The 15606-nt window shown below is 40.0% G+C and overlaps 1 protein-coding gene across 3 annotated transcripts in view; it reads left to right on the top strand.

The window, feature by feature from the left end:
• NEDD9 (neural precursor cell expressed, developmentally down-regulated 9) overlaps positions 1-15606 on the top strand; it is a 178546-nt gene that overhangs the window by 143004 nt on the left and 19936 nt on the right. For 2 of the 3 annotated variants that reach the window (XM_073631059.1, XM_073631057.1), the window contains one exon: positions 7453-7869. In XM_073631059.1, the coding sequence (XP_073487160.1) occupies positions 7453-7869 (417 nt within the window). Of the gene's footprint in view, positions 1-7452; positions 7874-15606 lie in introns of all 3 variants that reach the window. The other variant, XM_073631058.1, reaches the window with a different exon arrangement.

The following is a 15606-nucleotide window of genomic DNA, read 5'->3' as shown; positions in this document are numbered from 1 at the left end:
TAACCTGTCATACCTTGCCCTGAATGCTGCAAAGATGCTAATAACAGGGTTAGTGGCACAGCACATCTGCACATACACATTTGTGCCCTTCTAATATACCTTTTCTTTGTACTTGGGAGGCTGTTAAAGTAAGTGGGAGGAATTTACTGCACTTTTCAAAGACAAGTTGAACCAAGACCCTTAGTTGAATGTAATTTTTTTGCGAACTAATTGGATGTATAATAGAGGGAAACTCTATTCATTAGGTTCACATATACTGTCCTGGCCCTCTCACTTGTATAAATTGTCTGGTAAAATTATATTTACAACGAGTATATTTATACAAACGTTTACAGTGTACCAATGTTAGATTTTATTGTTGCCTTATTGACATCTTTCTGCATCACTAAGCATGACATCACCATCCATTCCCAAGGGATGTAGAGTGGGTCAAATCGCATGAGAAGACATCCTAAGAGCATCTTCTCAGGAGATTTAGGCTTGTCTCTTTTCCCCAGTATCTTGGTAGAGCAGTGTGACATTACCCTCACCTGGGGGCCACAAATGGAAGAAGTAAGTATAAAATCTAACTTTTTTCTTTACAGGTAGCTTTTGCACCTAATATCACCTCCCTGTCACTTTGAGAAAGTGGACTCGTGTTTCCAAAATTTGATGGTCAAATGTTTCAGAAACACATTTGACCAAATTTGTCAAAGCTATGTTTTTCTACTAAGATCTCAGTGAAAAGTTGAGATCTGCCTATTTTGGTGTGCTGGCCATTACTAGTCTTTGGTCCTCAACAGTGTCTCGAAAGGCATGCACCCACCCTCTGCAGGGTGTGAAGTTGTAGGATAGATGGCAGGTACATGAATTTGACCCAGGCTCGGACCTTTGCTGTGCAGAGGCCCGACACTTTTCTAAAGAGTGTCTACAACTCTCGTTATAAATTTTATGGAGAATGTCAGAATGGCAGTCAAACAACTAGCATTTTCATATACAGTGTATCTAAAGCAACCTCTGTATTTTCCCCATGTTAAGTTTATTTTGAGCTGAAAGGACTGACAACAGAACTGACTCATAGCTGGAATAAGTTTATCAGACAAAAAAGGTTGCAAAAATGGGATGGGATTTTCTAGAAGCACTAAATGCATTCATCAGAATATTTATATAAAGTTGTGTGAAAAAATGAAGTTGTGGTCAATAGGGTGAAATGGAGAAGTGAAATTCAAATACACCCAGTTTAAGGACTGTAGGGAAGTAGCCAGCCAGCTCTTTGTCAAAAATATTCCCGTGGTCCTTTTTCTTGTCCAGCAGAGTCCAGTTGTGTTAGTGGTGTATATTCTGAAAAATACAAGCAGGAAAACAATGTTTCCAAATTGTAACATATTTGTTTTAATCCTAATGATATCCTTTCACAGGGGACTTGTTCATGCCAGCAAGGCTGGTAGTCACTGATAACATTGTATAATAGTATAACTTTACCAAGACAAATTAGGAGTAAGCTGCAGTTCCTTTGCAGGTGTAAAGTCGGATGCATTTTGGAACAATTAGACCAAGGAACCAGGAAAAGGAGGAGGGGGGATCTGTTCCAGGAAGCTTAACCCATTAGATGTGGCTAATCATTAACTCCAGTCAAATTTCACTAACAAATTAAAGAGTACATTTGTGTGAAAGACCTTTTAATCCCTTTTTTTTTCCATTATTATTTGATATACTTTTATTTGAAAGGGACTGGTTTTTAGCCCATATGTGCTAAAGATGCTCACCCAGAGATACACTCTTGATGGCAGCTTCCATAAATCTTCTATACACGTGCATTAAGGAAGCCATTTTGATTATATAAATCTGCAATAAACCGTTTGATCATCTAGGTACATGAAAATAGAATGAGAGGAATAGTTCTCACATAATACCTAGTGTTTTCCCTTTAATTGTGAAATTAGAGAATTCCCAGTTCTCCACTGTGCTAATTAATCTGAAATGATGTTGGGTTAATGAAGAAGAGCGCTTCTGTTACTAAATATTGTGTACTGACCTCTTTTACAAAAGTGACCACAATTCTTAGGAGCAAACGCTATACTAATTCTTAGTATTTTTCAGAACTTTAAACTTATATTTTCAAGAGGTCTCTAAATAAAATAATTGTCAGGTCTCTAAATAAAATAAAACAACACTTATCTGCAAAGAAGAAGGATTATACTCATCTTTTCTGTGGTTTGTAAGTCTAACCTTCCCTCTGGTCCAGCACTGCAACCTCCTTCGGTGTCTTTGGCATTAAATACTTACAGGATTGTTGGATGCCTGTGCCCCCTGCTGCATGCCTTGGTTTCATCCTCCATTCTCCATCACTACAGGATTCAGTAGTGATGTAGGGATCAAAGTGAATGGTAGCAGAGACAGACATCCCCTAAGAGTCGAATGACAAAAACACTAAAATAGGCTGCAACAGTGGAAGAGAGGGGAGGTAGGAGACATAGTCCACCGAAGAAGGGACTACTGTCAGTCTACCTTATTTATAGACTTGACAGGGTTTCAAAATAGCAATTCTATGCAACAAGTAAAATAATTTAGTGGACTTATTCAGCAAATACAACATCTGTACTGAAGTCAGAATTTCAATAATGTACTTTAAAGAGGTTGTAAACTTCCAAAAAAAATTAAAAAAAAAAAGAATAACGTGCAAGACAAAGGCATAATGAGCTAGTATGCATCGCATACTAGCTCATTATGAAATACTTACCTTACAACGATGCCCTACAGTGCCGCCCACACTCTGCTCCCAAGGCCGTTATCTTTCTCGGAGTTACTTTCCAGTTCGCGGGATCCGGCGCTGTGATTGATCGGAGCCGCAATGATGTCACTCTCGCACATGCGCACAGGTGCCGCCGGTCACGGCATGGGTCCTTTCTTTAGTGCGCATGCACCGATGATGGCAGTGGCGGCAGCGTATATAGTAAATATCTCCTAAACGGTGCAAGTTTAGGAGATATTTACAGTACCTACAGGTAAGTCTTACTATAGGCTTAACTGTAGGTACAATTAAAGAGGAAGACTTTGCGTCCTCTTTAATGGGAGTTTCATGAAATCCATTGCAGCCAGAATCCTGCAATCTCCTGTAATTACTGTCATTTTTTATATAAGGTTTTCTGTATGTGACTAATGGCAAGGAACATGTGGTGGATTTGTTTGGAAATCTCTCTTCTTCATAGTAAGAATAGGTTTTCAGATCGCCAGGTTACTGATCAAAGGGGTTTTGTTGGACTAGTGCACTACAGCAATAACTGGATGAAAAACTGAAGCAATGAGCGGGTAGGCTATGCTGCTTGCATGCTTCTCTTATGCGTTATGGATGTTGAACTATATGAGAATCATGTGACTTCATATAGCTGACCTAACATAGAAGCTAACAGTGATCTTTGCGTGAAAACCAGGCAGGCAGCTTCCTTGGTGACATGGCAAATAAGGGGAAAGGCCTGCTCTGTGACAATGTAGATCAAATCAACAAAGCCATAACTTTCTTTATCTGCATGGTACGTGAGCTTATGCAGCTTTACCTATTTACTTTGAATACACAGTTGCTTTGTTTAGAAGGGATTTGGATATATAACCTTGTAGCTTCCTTTTATTCCTAAGTGAATTATTAACAGAATTTAATTGTATGTCCATAGAAATTCCTGATCATCTGTGCACCACACAGTAATTAAAAAGCTTTTTTTGTTGAAAATTTGAAGACTGTCATTCACATGAATCTGTATACCCTGAGATAAAAAAAAAGCATTTAATTATATAAAAAAAAAACGGGGCAGTGCTATTCAGCTCCGATTGTTGTAGGTCCAGTTTTGAAATGGCCTTTGCAATGTGCTGAATAATAGCCAGCCAGTCAAGTGAATTAACTTATAAATTCATTAACTCCTAGGGAAAGTAAATAAGGTGTAGTGCTTACCTTTCCCTCTTTCTATCTGTGTGACTAGTCCCCTAAAGCCTCCTCTTTAAGATGCTTTGTCTGACTTCTGACATAATGACTTCATCAAGTACAGTGCAGGGCCAAAAAGCAATTAGGGACTGGCCACAACCTGGAGATGGGGAGAGCATTGGAACCTGCTGGAGCAAGGCGAGTATAGTATCCTATTCCTCATCCCCTAGAGTTAATGAGCACTTGACCCTTGGGGTAGTTTCATAGAGTTGGGCTTTAGACCTTTAGAGCATAGTTTAAAATGAACCTTCAGTTTCCCTATACAGGGTAGAGCAGCATGTTTACTTTAATGGTGCCCCCGCTAGCAGTACAGAATCCTATCACTCCACGCAGCTGCCAACAGCGAAGCAGAATGCCCAGGTTTGAGGGAGCATGTGTTTTTACACTTTGTCCTCCAACATGACTCTGCAGGTGCTTGCTTGGGCACTCAGGTACCCACCTTTGTGACGTGGTGCAGGGATGAAGAATTCTGCCCATCTGACTGACAATGACATGCTCCTTGCGGGCTAATGGAGCAGTAGGGAAGTGTAGGAAAGAAATGTAGGGTGGGGGTCAGAATAAACCACCTTGGCACCAGCCTGTATACACCCCATCATTACCAGGCCATTTTTCAGTTTTCAGCGCTGTGGTAGTTGACTGACATTTACTTGGTAACATAGCACTATGCCTAAATAAATGTTATACTATTTATTAAAACTGATAGAACTTACCACAATTTTCAGAATGGAGAAAACATGCTGGTATTGAGGCAGTTAGAGAGTTTGTTACCCCAGCATTTCATATTCTGAAATGTGCCTGCTGTAACATGTACTTGTATGAAAAAGTATCCTGTTCTGTTTGTATTGCTTTCTTTGTGTGAAAACCCTGGTGTTCCTGCCAGTCCCTCTGTTTTCCTGTTAGTAACTGACCACACTAAGCAGGAGAGCAAAGCGTGGTCAGTTCTCTAGCTGTGCTGGGAGCTCAGCCTGCTCTCCCCCAATAATCAAGCTTGTCCTGACAACCCCCCCCCCTGCAAAGCCTTTCACTGAAAAGTTCAGCGCGCTGCTGCTTCTCCTCCCCCCAGCTCTTATGCAGCTGAGAACAGAGGGAATGTGATTACTTATTAAAAAAAAAAAACAGGGAAAAAAGGTTATTTATATATTTTTTTATATCTATACACAAAAGTTTTGCCTTTCATTTCAATCTTAAACTGCATGGGTTGTTTTACAAAGGGATCATTTATAATCGCTTTAAGGCCCCTTTTGCACTTGTGCGACTTTTCCTGCGATTTTGGACATCAGTCACATGACAAGTCGTACCCCACGACTCCCAATGTTAACCATCCATATCTGTGCGACTTCAAAGTATTGGGACTACTTTGGTCCATAGACCTCAACTTTACACAGGCATTCTCTGAAATCGCCCTCAAATCTCGCAACTTTCAAGTTGCGGCAGTGTGAAAGGGGTCTAAGGTAAACGTGTTGACTGTCTTGCATGGGCAAAGCAGAGCTTTACTTAATATTTGTGATGATCATTCCTAGAACTGAAAACCTCATCACGCTCCGCACTTTTTATCTCGTAGTTCCACAACAGATCTGCTTTCTTTTCTGAACTGGTTTCAAAAGCAGGAATATTCTAGAATTGTTATAGTGGACTATAAATTATTTACTGCAAAACACATCAGAAATACACTATCTACCAATGTTGAAGTTATGTCACATATGCTAATCCAGACGTGCAAAAACAAATAGCTGACATTCAGGTCAGTCTGCTTTGCTTGCAGGAGTTTTAGCTAACGGCAACAATCTGCGTGTGGGAATATTTACTGTGAGACAGCATTCTATGCTGATTTCCACCGTGTATTGTGAATTAGGTGGTTACTAGTTCAGTGATAAGAACCTACTGACTCTTTTCACATGGGAATATGATAAGTACTAATACAGTTTCTTACTACCAGGCTAGCTCCCAAATACTTGAAACAGTTGAATTTGGCGCCAGAGTATCTCTTCTGTGGCAATATGATAAATGTGGACCTAATATGGAGCCCATTGTGAGCTCATTTGCACAAAATAAAATTTTAAAGATACGCTGCAGTCTGTCAACAGCATTAACACAATCGGAGTCCTGACCAGTTGATTCTGTCAGTAGATCTGTTCATATTCTAGTTTCTTTTACAGAGTGACAACATTGCAGTTCTGCAATGAAAGCACTTCTGCACCGTGGTCAACCCGTGGACCAGGTTTCCTAAATGAATTTTCATTTTAGGTAGACATTAAATAATTGACAAACTTCAACAACTTTTGAAACAGTTACAGCAAAGTAGACCCTCTTTCACATGGGCCTAGCTGCGGACTTGCATATTATGGTAGATCACTTTGCCAGCAGCGGCTGGCCTGCGATTATCAAGTTTTTAGGAGGAGATATGCTGCCTTTAGATCTACTGGATCCATTCACCTCTATGGGGCACAATAGCCAGTTGTTTTTTTTTTGCTGCAACATGAAGTACAACTTTGTGGCTGCGACACAGTGTATGAAGCTGTCTTGTACCCATTGCCTGGTTTTAACAGGTGGCTAAGGTCAGTTAAAAATGTGCCTCAAGTGCCTGATTGTGAGACCCTTGTAAAAGGATATATAGTAAAACCTTGGATTGCGAGCATAATTAATTCTGGAAACATGCTTGTAATCCAAATCACTCTTATATCAAAGCGAATTTCCCCAGAAATAATGGAAAGTCAGATGATTTGTTTCACAACCATTTATTTATAAATCCTTCAGTTTATAGTCTATATAAAAAGATTATAGCAATGTGATAGGTTGTGTAACCATAAAATGTCCATCCACAAATGGAAGCCTCCACAAAGGGATTAGAAGCAAAATCCATCAGGAGCTACAGAGTATAAAAGAGAAAAGAGGTGCTTCTAAGTGTAGCAATATGGTTACATTTAATGAAGGTACAACATTTAGCAACTCACATGGTTGATGGTTAAAAGAGGCACATCTAAGTATGCAGGCATCCGGGGTAAAGCTGTCCACATAGACCATCCTCTGCACCACCGGCTCTCACCGCTGTCAGTCTGCAATCATGAACGAGAAGACTACCCTGGAGTAGAGCGATCTTAAAGCGAGGTTTGAATCGCTCATGGAGCGCAGCGTGGAAGGGATGATGTTGATGGCGGTGCAGAGGATGGTCTATGTGGACTATCAGCTTTACCCCGTATGCCTGCATACTTAGATGTGCCTGTTTTAATCATTAACCATGTGAGTTGTTAAATGTTGTACCGTCATTAAATGTAACCATATTGGTACAATTAGAGGCACCTCTCTTTTATACTCAGTTGTGACATGGCGCTACTCTTATATCAAGACATCGCTTGTTTATCAAGTCAAGATTTATAAAAAAAATTTGCTTGTCTTGCAAATCGCTCTCAAACCAAGTTACTCTCAATCCAAGATTCTACTGCATTGCTTTTTTTTTTAGATGTAATCATTTCATAATACATTTTACTTCTTTTTTTTTTTAGAACCTTATGGCAAGAGCTTTGTATGATAACGTGCCAGAATGCGCAGAAGAATTATCATTCCGGAAAGGCGATATCTTAACAGTAATTGAGCAGAACACTGGAGGTCTGGAGGGTTGGTGGCTTTGTTCATTACATGGACGCCAAGGCATTGCACCAGGAAACAGACTGAAGCTTCTCATAGGCCCAGTGACTGAGACTCCTAGACATGATATCCCCAAACAAGAAGCATCACTGCAGCCTGGATATCAACATCAGCTTTACCAGAGTCCAAAGTCTTCATTTCCAGATCCTGTTTATCAGGTGCCCCCATCTCACCACGGTCCAGCCATGTTTAAAGCCTATCGAGGTCATGACTTAGGAGATGTGAAGCAAGGAGCACCGTTAATGGAAAATGTAGATGGCTCTCTGGGCAACAAAGTAAGTAAATATCCATACTATGTACTTGCAGTACACAAAGGATTTGTACTTTGATGGTATAAATTAAGGGGCTAATTATGTTCTTGATAAAACCCCTTAAAAATAGGCAGTATAATGAGATCACTGTTTCTCAGGAACAGTAATTTCACTGTACTGATTGCAATACTTAGCATGTTTATGAGTAGTCATGGGCAATTACATTCTGTGACTGACTTGAACTTCCTCAATTCAGGTATAAAGTGAATACAAAAACATACGTGTATGCTGCAGGAACACAAAACTTTGACCTTTGTTTGTTAAACCCTGTCTAAAGATTGAGAACATATTTTTATCCACATCAATAAAAATTGACTTTAATTGTTATGATGAGACATGCCTACTAAAAGCCAGTGGCTGATTGGATGACTGACACCCGATCTGGCTGATAACTATGAAATCAGGAAGCAATTATACGTCTTTTGGATAAAAAATAAAATTGTGCAGGCAGTCTTAGGGCCAAGTGATGGAAGTGGGAAGAATTAATTCACAGTTTCCTGAAGATTAGGATAGTGCCTAGGATTGGGGGGATTGCTAGGATTGCATGCTCACCCAGTGCAGCTGTTTACGGTTTTGCCACAATTATTCATTAGGCCAGTTTTGTAGCAATGACCATTTCCGATCATCATCTGCCACATCTGTGAGTATCTTTTGTGGTCCCTTGCTTTATACTGTACACTGTTTTGTTAGATGACATTTTTCATGGTGTATGTTTTAGGTACAGGATGTTCTGTTTGCAAATGAGTGTGTGCAGGAATACCTTCCTTGTGTTCAAGAAAGGATTGAAATAGATATTTGCACCCTGCTTAGAATGATTCCTTCTCAATTCCAGCATCAATTATTTCTTGGCTTTAAAATCCAATAAAGTCGGAGTACTTTTGGCTCCATATAATCTTTAGTCAGCTCTTTGTTGGAACTATGAAATTACATTTAAGTAATGTCATCTGTTGATTCCAAATGAAAAACAAAACTTTTGGCTTTATAATAGTGTGTTTAATGCTGTTAAAGCTTGGATGGGTATATATAGATTTCAAATTAAAACAGATTTCATAGGGGTTACATTATGCTTCCATGTTAAGCTACAGCGTATACTTTGTTGCCAAAAAGTCATAATCTCCACTAGTGGACTTATCATTAAAATATACACTTCATCAATTATTAGGGCACATGTCCACTTAACAACATTACTTTGTGTTAAATTGACCCCTGATCACCACAGGGTCGCTTTTACAAAAAAAAGCCCTGCTGTAAAAGAAGTGTTGATTTACTTACCTTTCTGATGGCCAATGTAAGGAAAAGCCACTGCCTTTCCACTCTCCAGCCAGTGCAAGCAATCAACCATCAGTTGAGTTAAATGCTTGCTCCCTGCAATGGCTGCTGTGGTTCCTTTCTCCAGTTCATACATCACTATGGGAGATACAAGCCAACAAGAGGAACAGCGGAAGCTGGCGGGGGAGCAAGCATTCAAATCATCCAGCAGGGGGAGCAAGCATTCAACTCATCTGATGGACAAATGCTTACAGCGGCTGGGAAGCAGAGAAGCGGCATCATTTCTTTACATGGGCCACTGGAAAGGCAGGTGAATAAACATTTCTTTTACAGGTGGGATCTTTTATAAAAGTGGCTCCGTGGTGACCAGGTCACTTTAAAGTAAAAGTACCTCCTGCCAGGGATAAGGAAAAAATCACTGCTCCCAAGCAGCCTTTTTTAACAAGAAAAAAATGCTGTAGTTCCTTGAGACAATAGTAGGTTTCCTTGCTTTGTTTTACATATCCTGTGCTGTCTTTCTTCATAGTATAGAGAAGGGGTTGGACATAGACACAATTATTATCCAGGGTATCAGGTCCCAGATTGCTCATTAGCTGCTTTCCCATTCCAACCAAGGTATAGTGATATAATATAAAAACTCGCTCGCTTTTGCTTGTGAGTTTTTATATTATATTATAGTTATAGGGATGGAAATTTGCGACTCTTCCCATCGGTCCCAACTCCCCTTCCCCTTGGTTTCTCAAGGTATAGTGATAGTTGACTGTATTTAGTGAGCTCTACAGTTCCTCGTTTTAAAACGAGGTCTTGTTTTTCAATTAGACCATGCTTCTTTAAGCATTAGACTTTACAGAGTTGTCAATATGTTTTCAGCATTCCTGACTCCGCCAAGCAGACAAAGGCAGGACAGTGGAGGATATGCTTGGCTGCTTTTGCAGTTTAGCCTTTGAACACCAGCTTATATTGGCAGCGAGGTCAGACATTTTCCTCTCTAGACTTAACGCTGCTGCTTGCAGACCTTTGTAATATTTCTTGTGGGACTTGTACTCCAGACTACATTTTTTGTAATGCATATTTGGAAAACCAAGGCTCACATATGGATTTTCTGTTTAATAACACTTGCGGAAGCTCCTCCTGTTTTTGATCAAAGCCAGGTGCTGGATTATTTTTCAAGTAGTATACATTACCAGTAGAAAGTTCAGCTCTAGAGCTAGTGCCTTTGTTTACTGGCCTTTGAGTTTGGAGCACCTTGTGCGTTTCTTTTAGTTAACTGTATCAAATACAGCTGGGACCTACATAGCACACAATAGGCTGTTCATAAAAAGTCAGATGCAAAAGAGGGCATCTTCTGAGCATTCAGGATCGTGGACAAATTGCAGGTGCCATGGCTGTTGTCCTTTATTTTTGACTTAAAAAATACATAATTTTTCTGAGTGGAAGGGGGATTTGAGATCAAAGAGCAAGAAGTTAATAACTTTGCACAAAATAATGTTACATTTAGCATGTATTTAGTTATTTGTTCTATAGTAATCGAAAACTACTCTAAAGTATGTGTGATATAAGTGAAGTAATTGGAACACACCTCTAAGGATTTATCACATAAACTTCAGAATCAAATGAGCATTAATTTCATCGAGTTATCTGAAACTAAGCAAAATGGAGCAATTACATGGTGCTAATTCCTGATAAATCACTGCATACTGAGGAAGGGATTAGATTTTGCATTACAGAGACCTTGAGACTTGTTAAGTTTGGAGAAAGTTGACATATTATACTCATCCATCTGTTACATTGGAATGCAATAAAGAACTGATGAAAACCACCAACAAGCCACAGCGTGACCTTTAGCCAACCCTGTACAAGCGTGCGCATTACTGTTGAAAAACGGCATTTCCAAAGCACCTCCGAATACCTTTGATGAACTATTAAAAGCATAAAGAGGCAGTCAGTTGAGGTTTAAGGATTATATTTCATGATAATTCAGCCAACAAACGCGTGGAAACATGGTTAGGATGGCCATACATGGCCTGGTAAAGGAAAGAATGCAGCTATTTAAAGCTGAACTACAGGCAAATTTAAAAATATACGTATAGATGTAGCACTATAGTTGTTAATAGATCAGTTAATGTATCTTTAAATGCAAGCAGTGAGTACCTCAGTTTGACCGGATATCAGTTTCTTGCAATCCTCTGTAAAGCAGCCTTCAGTGTGGAAGAGGGAGGAGCTATTCAGTTATGCTGTAGTGCTCATGTGCTAAGCATGTCGATAAGAAGAGAGAGCACAGTGACAGAGAGATGAGCACATCAGTCTGCTGCTTCTCCTTCACAGTCCAGTCACAGGCTGGGGGAGGGACAAGTCTTGTAAGGCCCCTTTCATACTAGCCGGGCCCGTTTGTCCTCTGATCCCCTGCTGAGCTGAGCTGAGCGGAGTGGGTGGATGACAGGTCCGCTCCGCTTATGCAGAATGGAACAGCCTGCTCTGCTCTATGGGCAGTCGGATCTAAACAGACCAGCTGTCCGTTTTACACCTGACTGCTCTCTGATCCAATTCCAATACCCATTTGCCAGTTCCATTTGTTTTTAGCAGATCGGATTGGAGGTGGGCAGGTACAAATGGACAAAAGTCAGTTTATATCCACTGCTCCATAGAGGAGAATTGAGGGTCTGCTTGAAAAACGGACAGGCAGACCCAGTCGGACCTCTCGTGTGAAAGGGGCCTAAGTGCAGCAAAGAAAAATGACTTCCCCTACACTGTTAGACAGGGATGTACTTGTGTGCTGATAGACCGAAGTGCTTTATCAGGTATTTCAGTTGTTTATGTAGCTGCTTGCTTGAAGTTCATCTAAGTATCATTTGCAACAAAATGTAAACTTGCTATCATTTCTGGTAGGCAGAAGTTATTCTTATCACAGAAAGATTTTTTTTTTTTTTTTTTTTTTTTTTTTTAGCCTGATGATAAATCTGAGACGCATAGCCACTTTCGTTTTTTTTATCAATAATAAGGAAATAAATTGTTTATCAAGTACTATGTTCTGATGATGAAGCTGTATTAGGAAAATGATCACACACAGCGCATTAATCATTCAAGGATAACCAGGTATTTTGTCAATGACCATTCTTGGTGACGCATACACACTTTTATGGCCCCCCTTGAAGACGTTTTCCTTGTGGCTTACATATGTCTCTACTTTTTTTTTTAATTTGTATATATTACTTTGAAAGAACCAAGTGGTTCTCTTTTGTATCATGCGCACATTTTTTTCTAGATTGTTGGCCAACACAGAATGAGCATGGCAGATTGGTGGCCAGTCATTCTGAATAAGCAACCAGTAATTTTTATTAGTGGCCAAGCATTGCATACTACTGTAACTTACAAGTAACCACAAACACTAATGTGGACAAGCCCCAAAGCATTTACATTGCAGAAGATGTCAAGGTCAAAACTGTAAAATGCAACCAAACATTTAACAACATTTGGTACATAAATTCCAGCTATTCGAAGGCAGTTACTTTGTGGTTGAATACACGAATACTTTAATATTGCAAGGGTCATTTACAGAGGTGACTTCATAAAAAGATATCGGTCACAATAATATAAGCACCATGGTGTTCTTATTATCACAATATGATGGAATAGTCCAAAGTTCCCCGAGATAACAGCAATGACTATGCTGTTTTCTGCCTTCTTCTCCAATCAGAGCCTGTGCAGGAGGCCAGTGCTCTGATCTAATTGTGTAACCAGTGAGAGAGTTTTGAAATGTATGTTCTATCTAAATTAGTCATACTACTATTGCCTGCAGTTCTTAGCTAATGATCTGGCAAAAAAGACAGACCTTAAATGTGTTGCACAGTGCATTACATGTGTGCTATTTACTTAACCAGTGGTGCAAAAATAGGAGTGACAACTGGGCTTATTAGAGACCCACGTACCACCTATCCAACTAACCATTTTAGGCTGTATACACATATTTTCCATAATGTAGGCAGGCTGAGCGATTGGGGAAAAAATTCAGGCCTCGTATCAGAAAGCATCAAGAATCACAAGATATATCATGGAAAACAAATCTGGTACAACAAAAAGTGAGCACTCCAGTCCAGAAAGGTAAAGCCTTGTATAGAAAAAGATGGGCTTGAGGGTACTTATTCAAAGCCACTTTGGTTTGGTTACTGTAATGCATTTTGGGGTTTTAGTACTCTCCCTTCAGGACATAAACCGATCATATAATAAACAATATCGGGGCCATAAAAAGGAAAATCAACAAAGAATAAAAGGGTGAAGAATTAAAATCTATATTTAAAAAAGAGCATTTAGATCACTAACATAACACTGCTGCAGGACCTAAGACATCTGTGGGTATGGTAGATGACAATGTCCAGCAGTTACTCAATGCTGGGATATGTTTATATTGGGATTAGCAAAGCCCAGTGAGGAGAGACAACCTCATTTACCCCCTTGGTATGCACTTGTTCAGTTTGATGGTGACAGGGGAGGGAGCTCCAGCCTCAGCTCTGTTCCAGTGTGCTGTGTGGACGGAGGTGTGTCTTTTCCTTCCAATAAGCTCTGAAGAGCTCTCCTGACTGATGTAACTACAGCTCTCCGCCCCCTGCTTTTTAGAGCTGAGAGATCTTATGTAAATTCTGCACTTTGAATGGATGTAGGGGACAGACAGCTGTAGATAAACAGGTACAACTTATGCAGGAGAATTTGTTTCATCTTTGTGTATCACCTAAGTCCAGTCATGTCACTGGGTATATGTAAGGGTTTGCAACCACTTTAAGATATGTTCTAGTATAAAATCCCTGCAGTTTTCCTTGTCCAGGGAGCATCAGGTGGTACATACAGCCAGCCATAGAAGTAAATGGCTATATGTGGCCTTACTTGGGTATGTGTTGATGTTTTTGTACATCAGCGTGTGCATTTGCATATGACATGTTCCTTAAACCGCTAATTCTGCGTTCAGGGATTACGTCATACACACATGTGCATGTTTATGCTGTTGCATATTAATTATACAGGAATAAAGCCACATACAGCTATTCATTTCTTTGGCTATGCATCACCTGTGGCTCCCTGGGCAGGAACAAATATGCCAGTATTTTACACTAGAACATATTTGGAGCCTAAAACTGTGTGCATGAAGCCCCAAATTAAGTTGCAGGACCCGTGATCCTAAACAAACAATGAGAACTCCTTATTCGTACCTTTTTTGGAATAAAATCCCCTTTTTGTAGAAATGAAAACATGATTTAGTAATGTGGTGCATTAATATGAAACGACTTACAGAAGCCGTCTATATTTATGTAAGCACTTGCTCTATTGGCCTCCCTGGGGCTGGTTTTATTCATAAGCATGTTGCTATGTGAGCAAATAGACGGAATCATTACTACAGCCCGAGACGTGTTGCTTTTTTTAGTATCCGAGTTTCAGAGATCAGAGTTAACTCGATTCACATTTTTGACCACACAAGAGTAATATTCAGGTTGAGAGCAAACACAGCTAGCTGGATGCAGAATTCAGGAGTAAACACCATATGCCTCTGACCATTTGGGTGTAAAGAAAAGTCTACTAAGTAGCCACAGCAATGTAAACACTTTTAGCAGCTCAGTATAATTATCTGAAACCCCATATGCAATATTTACACTGAGCTATATTAATCAATCTAAATATGAGCTTGCATGATACTTATTTATAGCCAGTGTTGCAGTTTGCGGATTTCACGCCATGAAAGCCAGTTTTAACATTTTGTGAAGTAGTCTTTTGATCAATGCAAACAAAAAGTTAAAGAGCCAGTTCACACAAAAATGAAATTTTGGTCCCTGCCATAATTTACAACCCTGTTTCTGTCCAAATGGGAGTTTTGGTTGTTTCATAGTTGGGTTAAAAAAAAAGACACAAGTCCATGTCGTTCAACCAACTAAAAAAAAAAAAAATAAACAGAAAACCTCAATATACAAAATCTTCTACCCACAGTTGATACAAAGGAAGGCAAAAAAAAAAACCTATGCAGCTGCAGCCTCTGATCAGTGTATTATGACTTATTTTATTATTTACTAAAACTGGTGCAGTTGTGCATGGTAGCCTTCGACTTCTAACTTCAGCTTGTTCAATTAAAGTGATTGTAAAGGTAATTTTTTTTTTTAAAATAACGAATATATCATACTTACCTCCACTGTGCAGTTCTTTTTGCACAGAGTGGCCCTGAGCCTGCCCTGAGTGGCCCTGAGCCTGCTTTTCTGGGGTCCCTCGGCAGCTCTCGCGGCTCCTCTCCACATCCGATAACCCCCTCGGAGAAGCGCTTCCCCGAGGGGGTTACCTTGCGGGCGCATTCCCAAGTCCAGCATTCAGCATCCATAGAGGCCGAATGCAAGACTCGGCCCCACCCCCCGGCGCTGGCGTCATTGGATTTGATTGACAGCAACGGGAGCCAATGGCTGC

Source organism: Aquarana catesbeiana, linkage group LG05 (assembly GCF_042186555.1).
Source record: "Aquarana catesbeiana isolate 2022-GZ linkage group LG05, ASM4218655v1, whole genome shotgun sequence".
Lineage (NCBI taxonomy): Eukaryota > Metazoa > Chordata > Amphibia > Anura > Ranidae > Aquarana > Aquarana catesbeiana.
The sequence above is the reverse complement of the archived record's forward strand: the minus strand, read 5'-3'. Positions and strand labels throughout refer to the sequence as shown.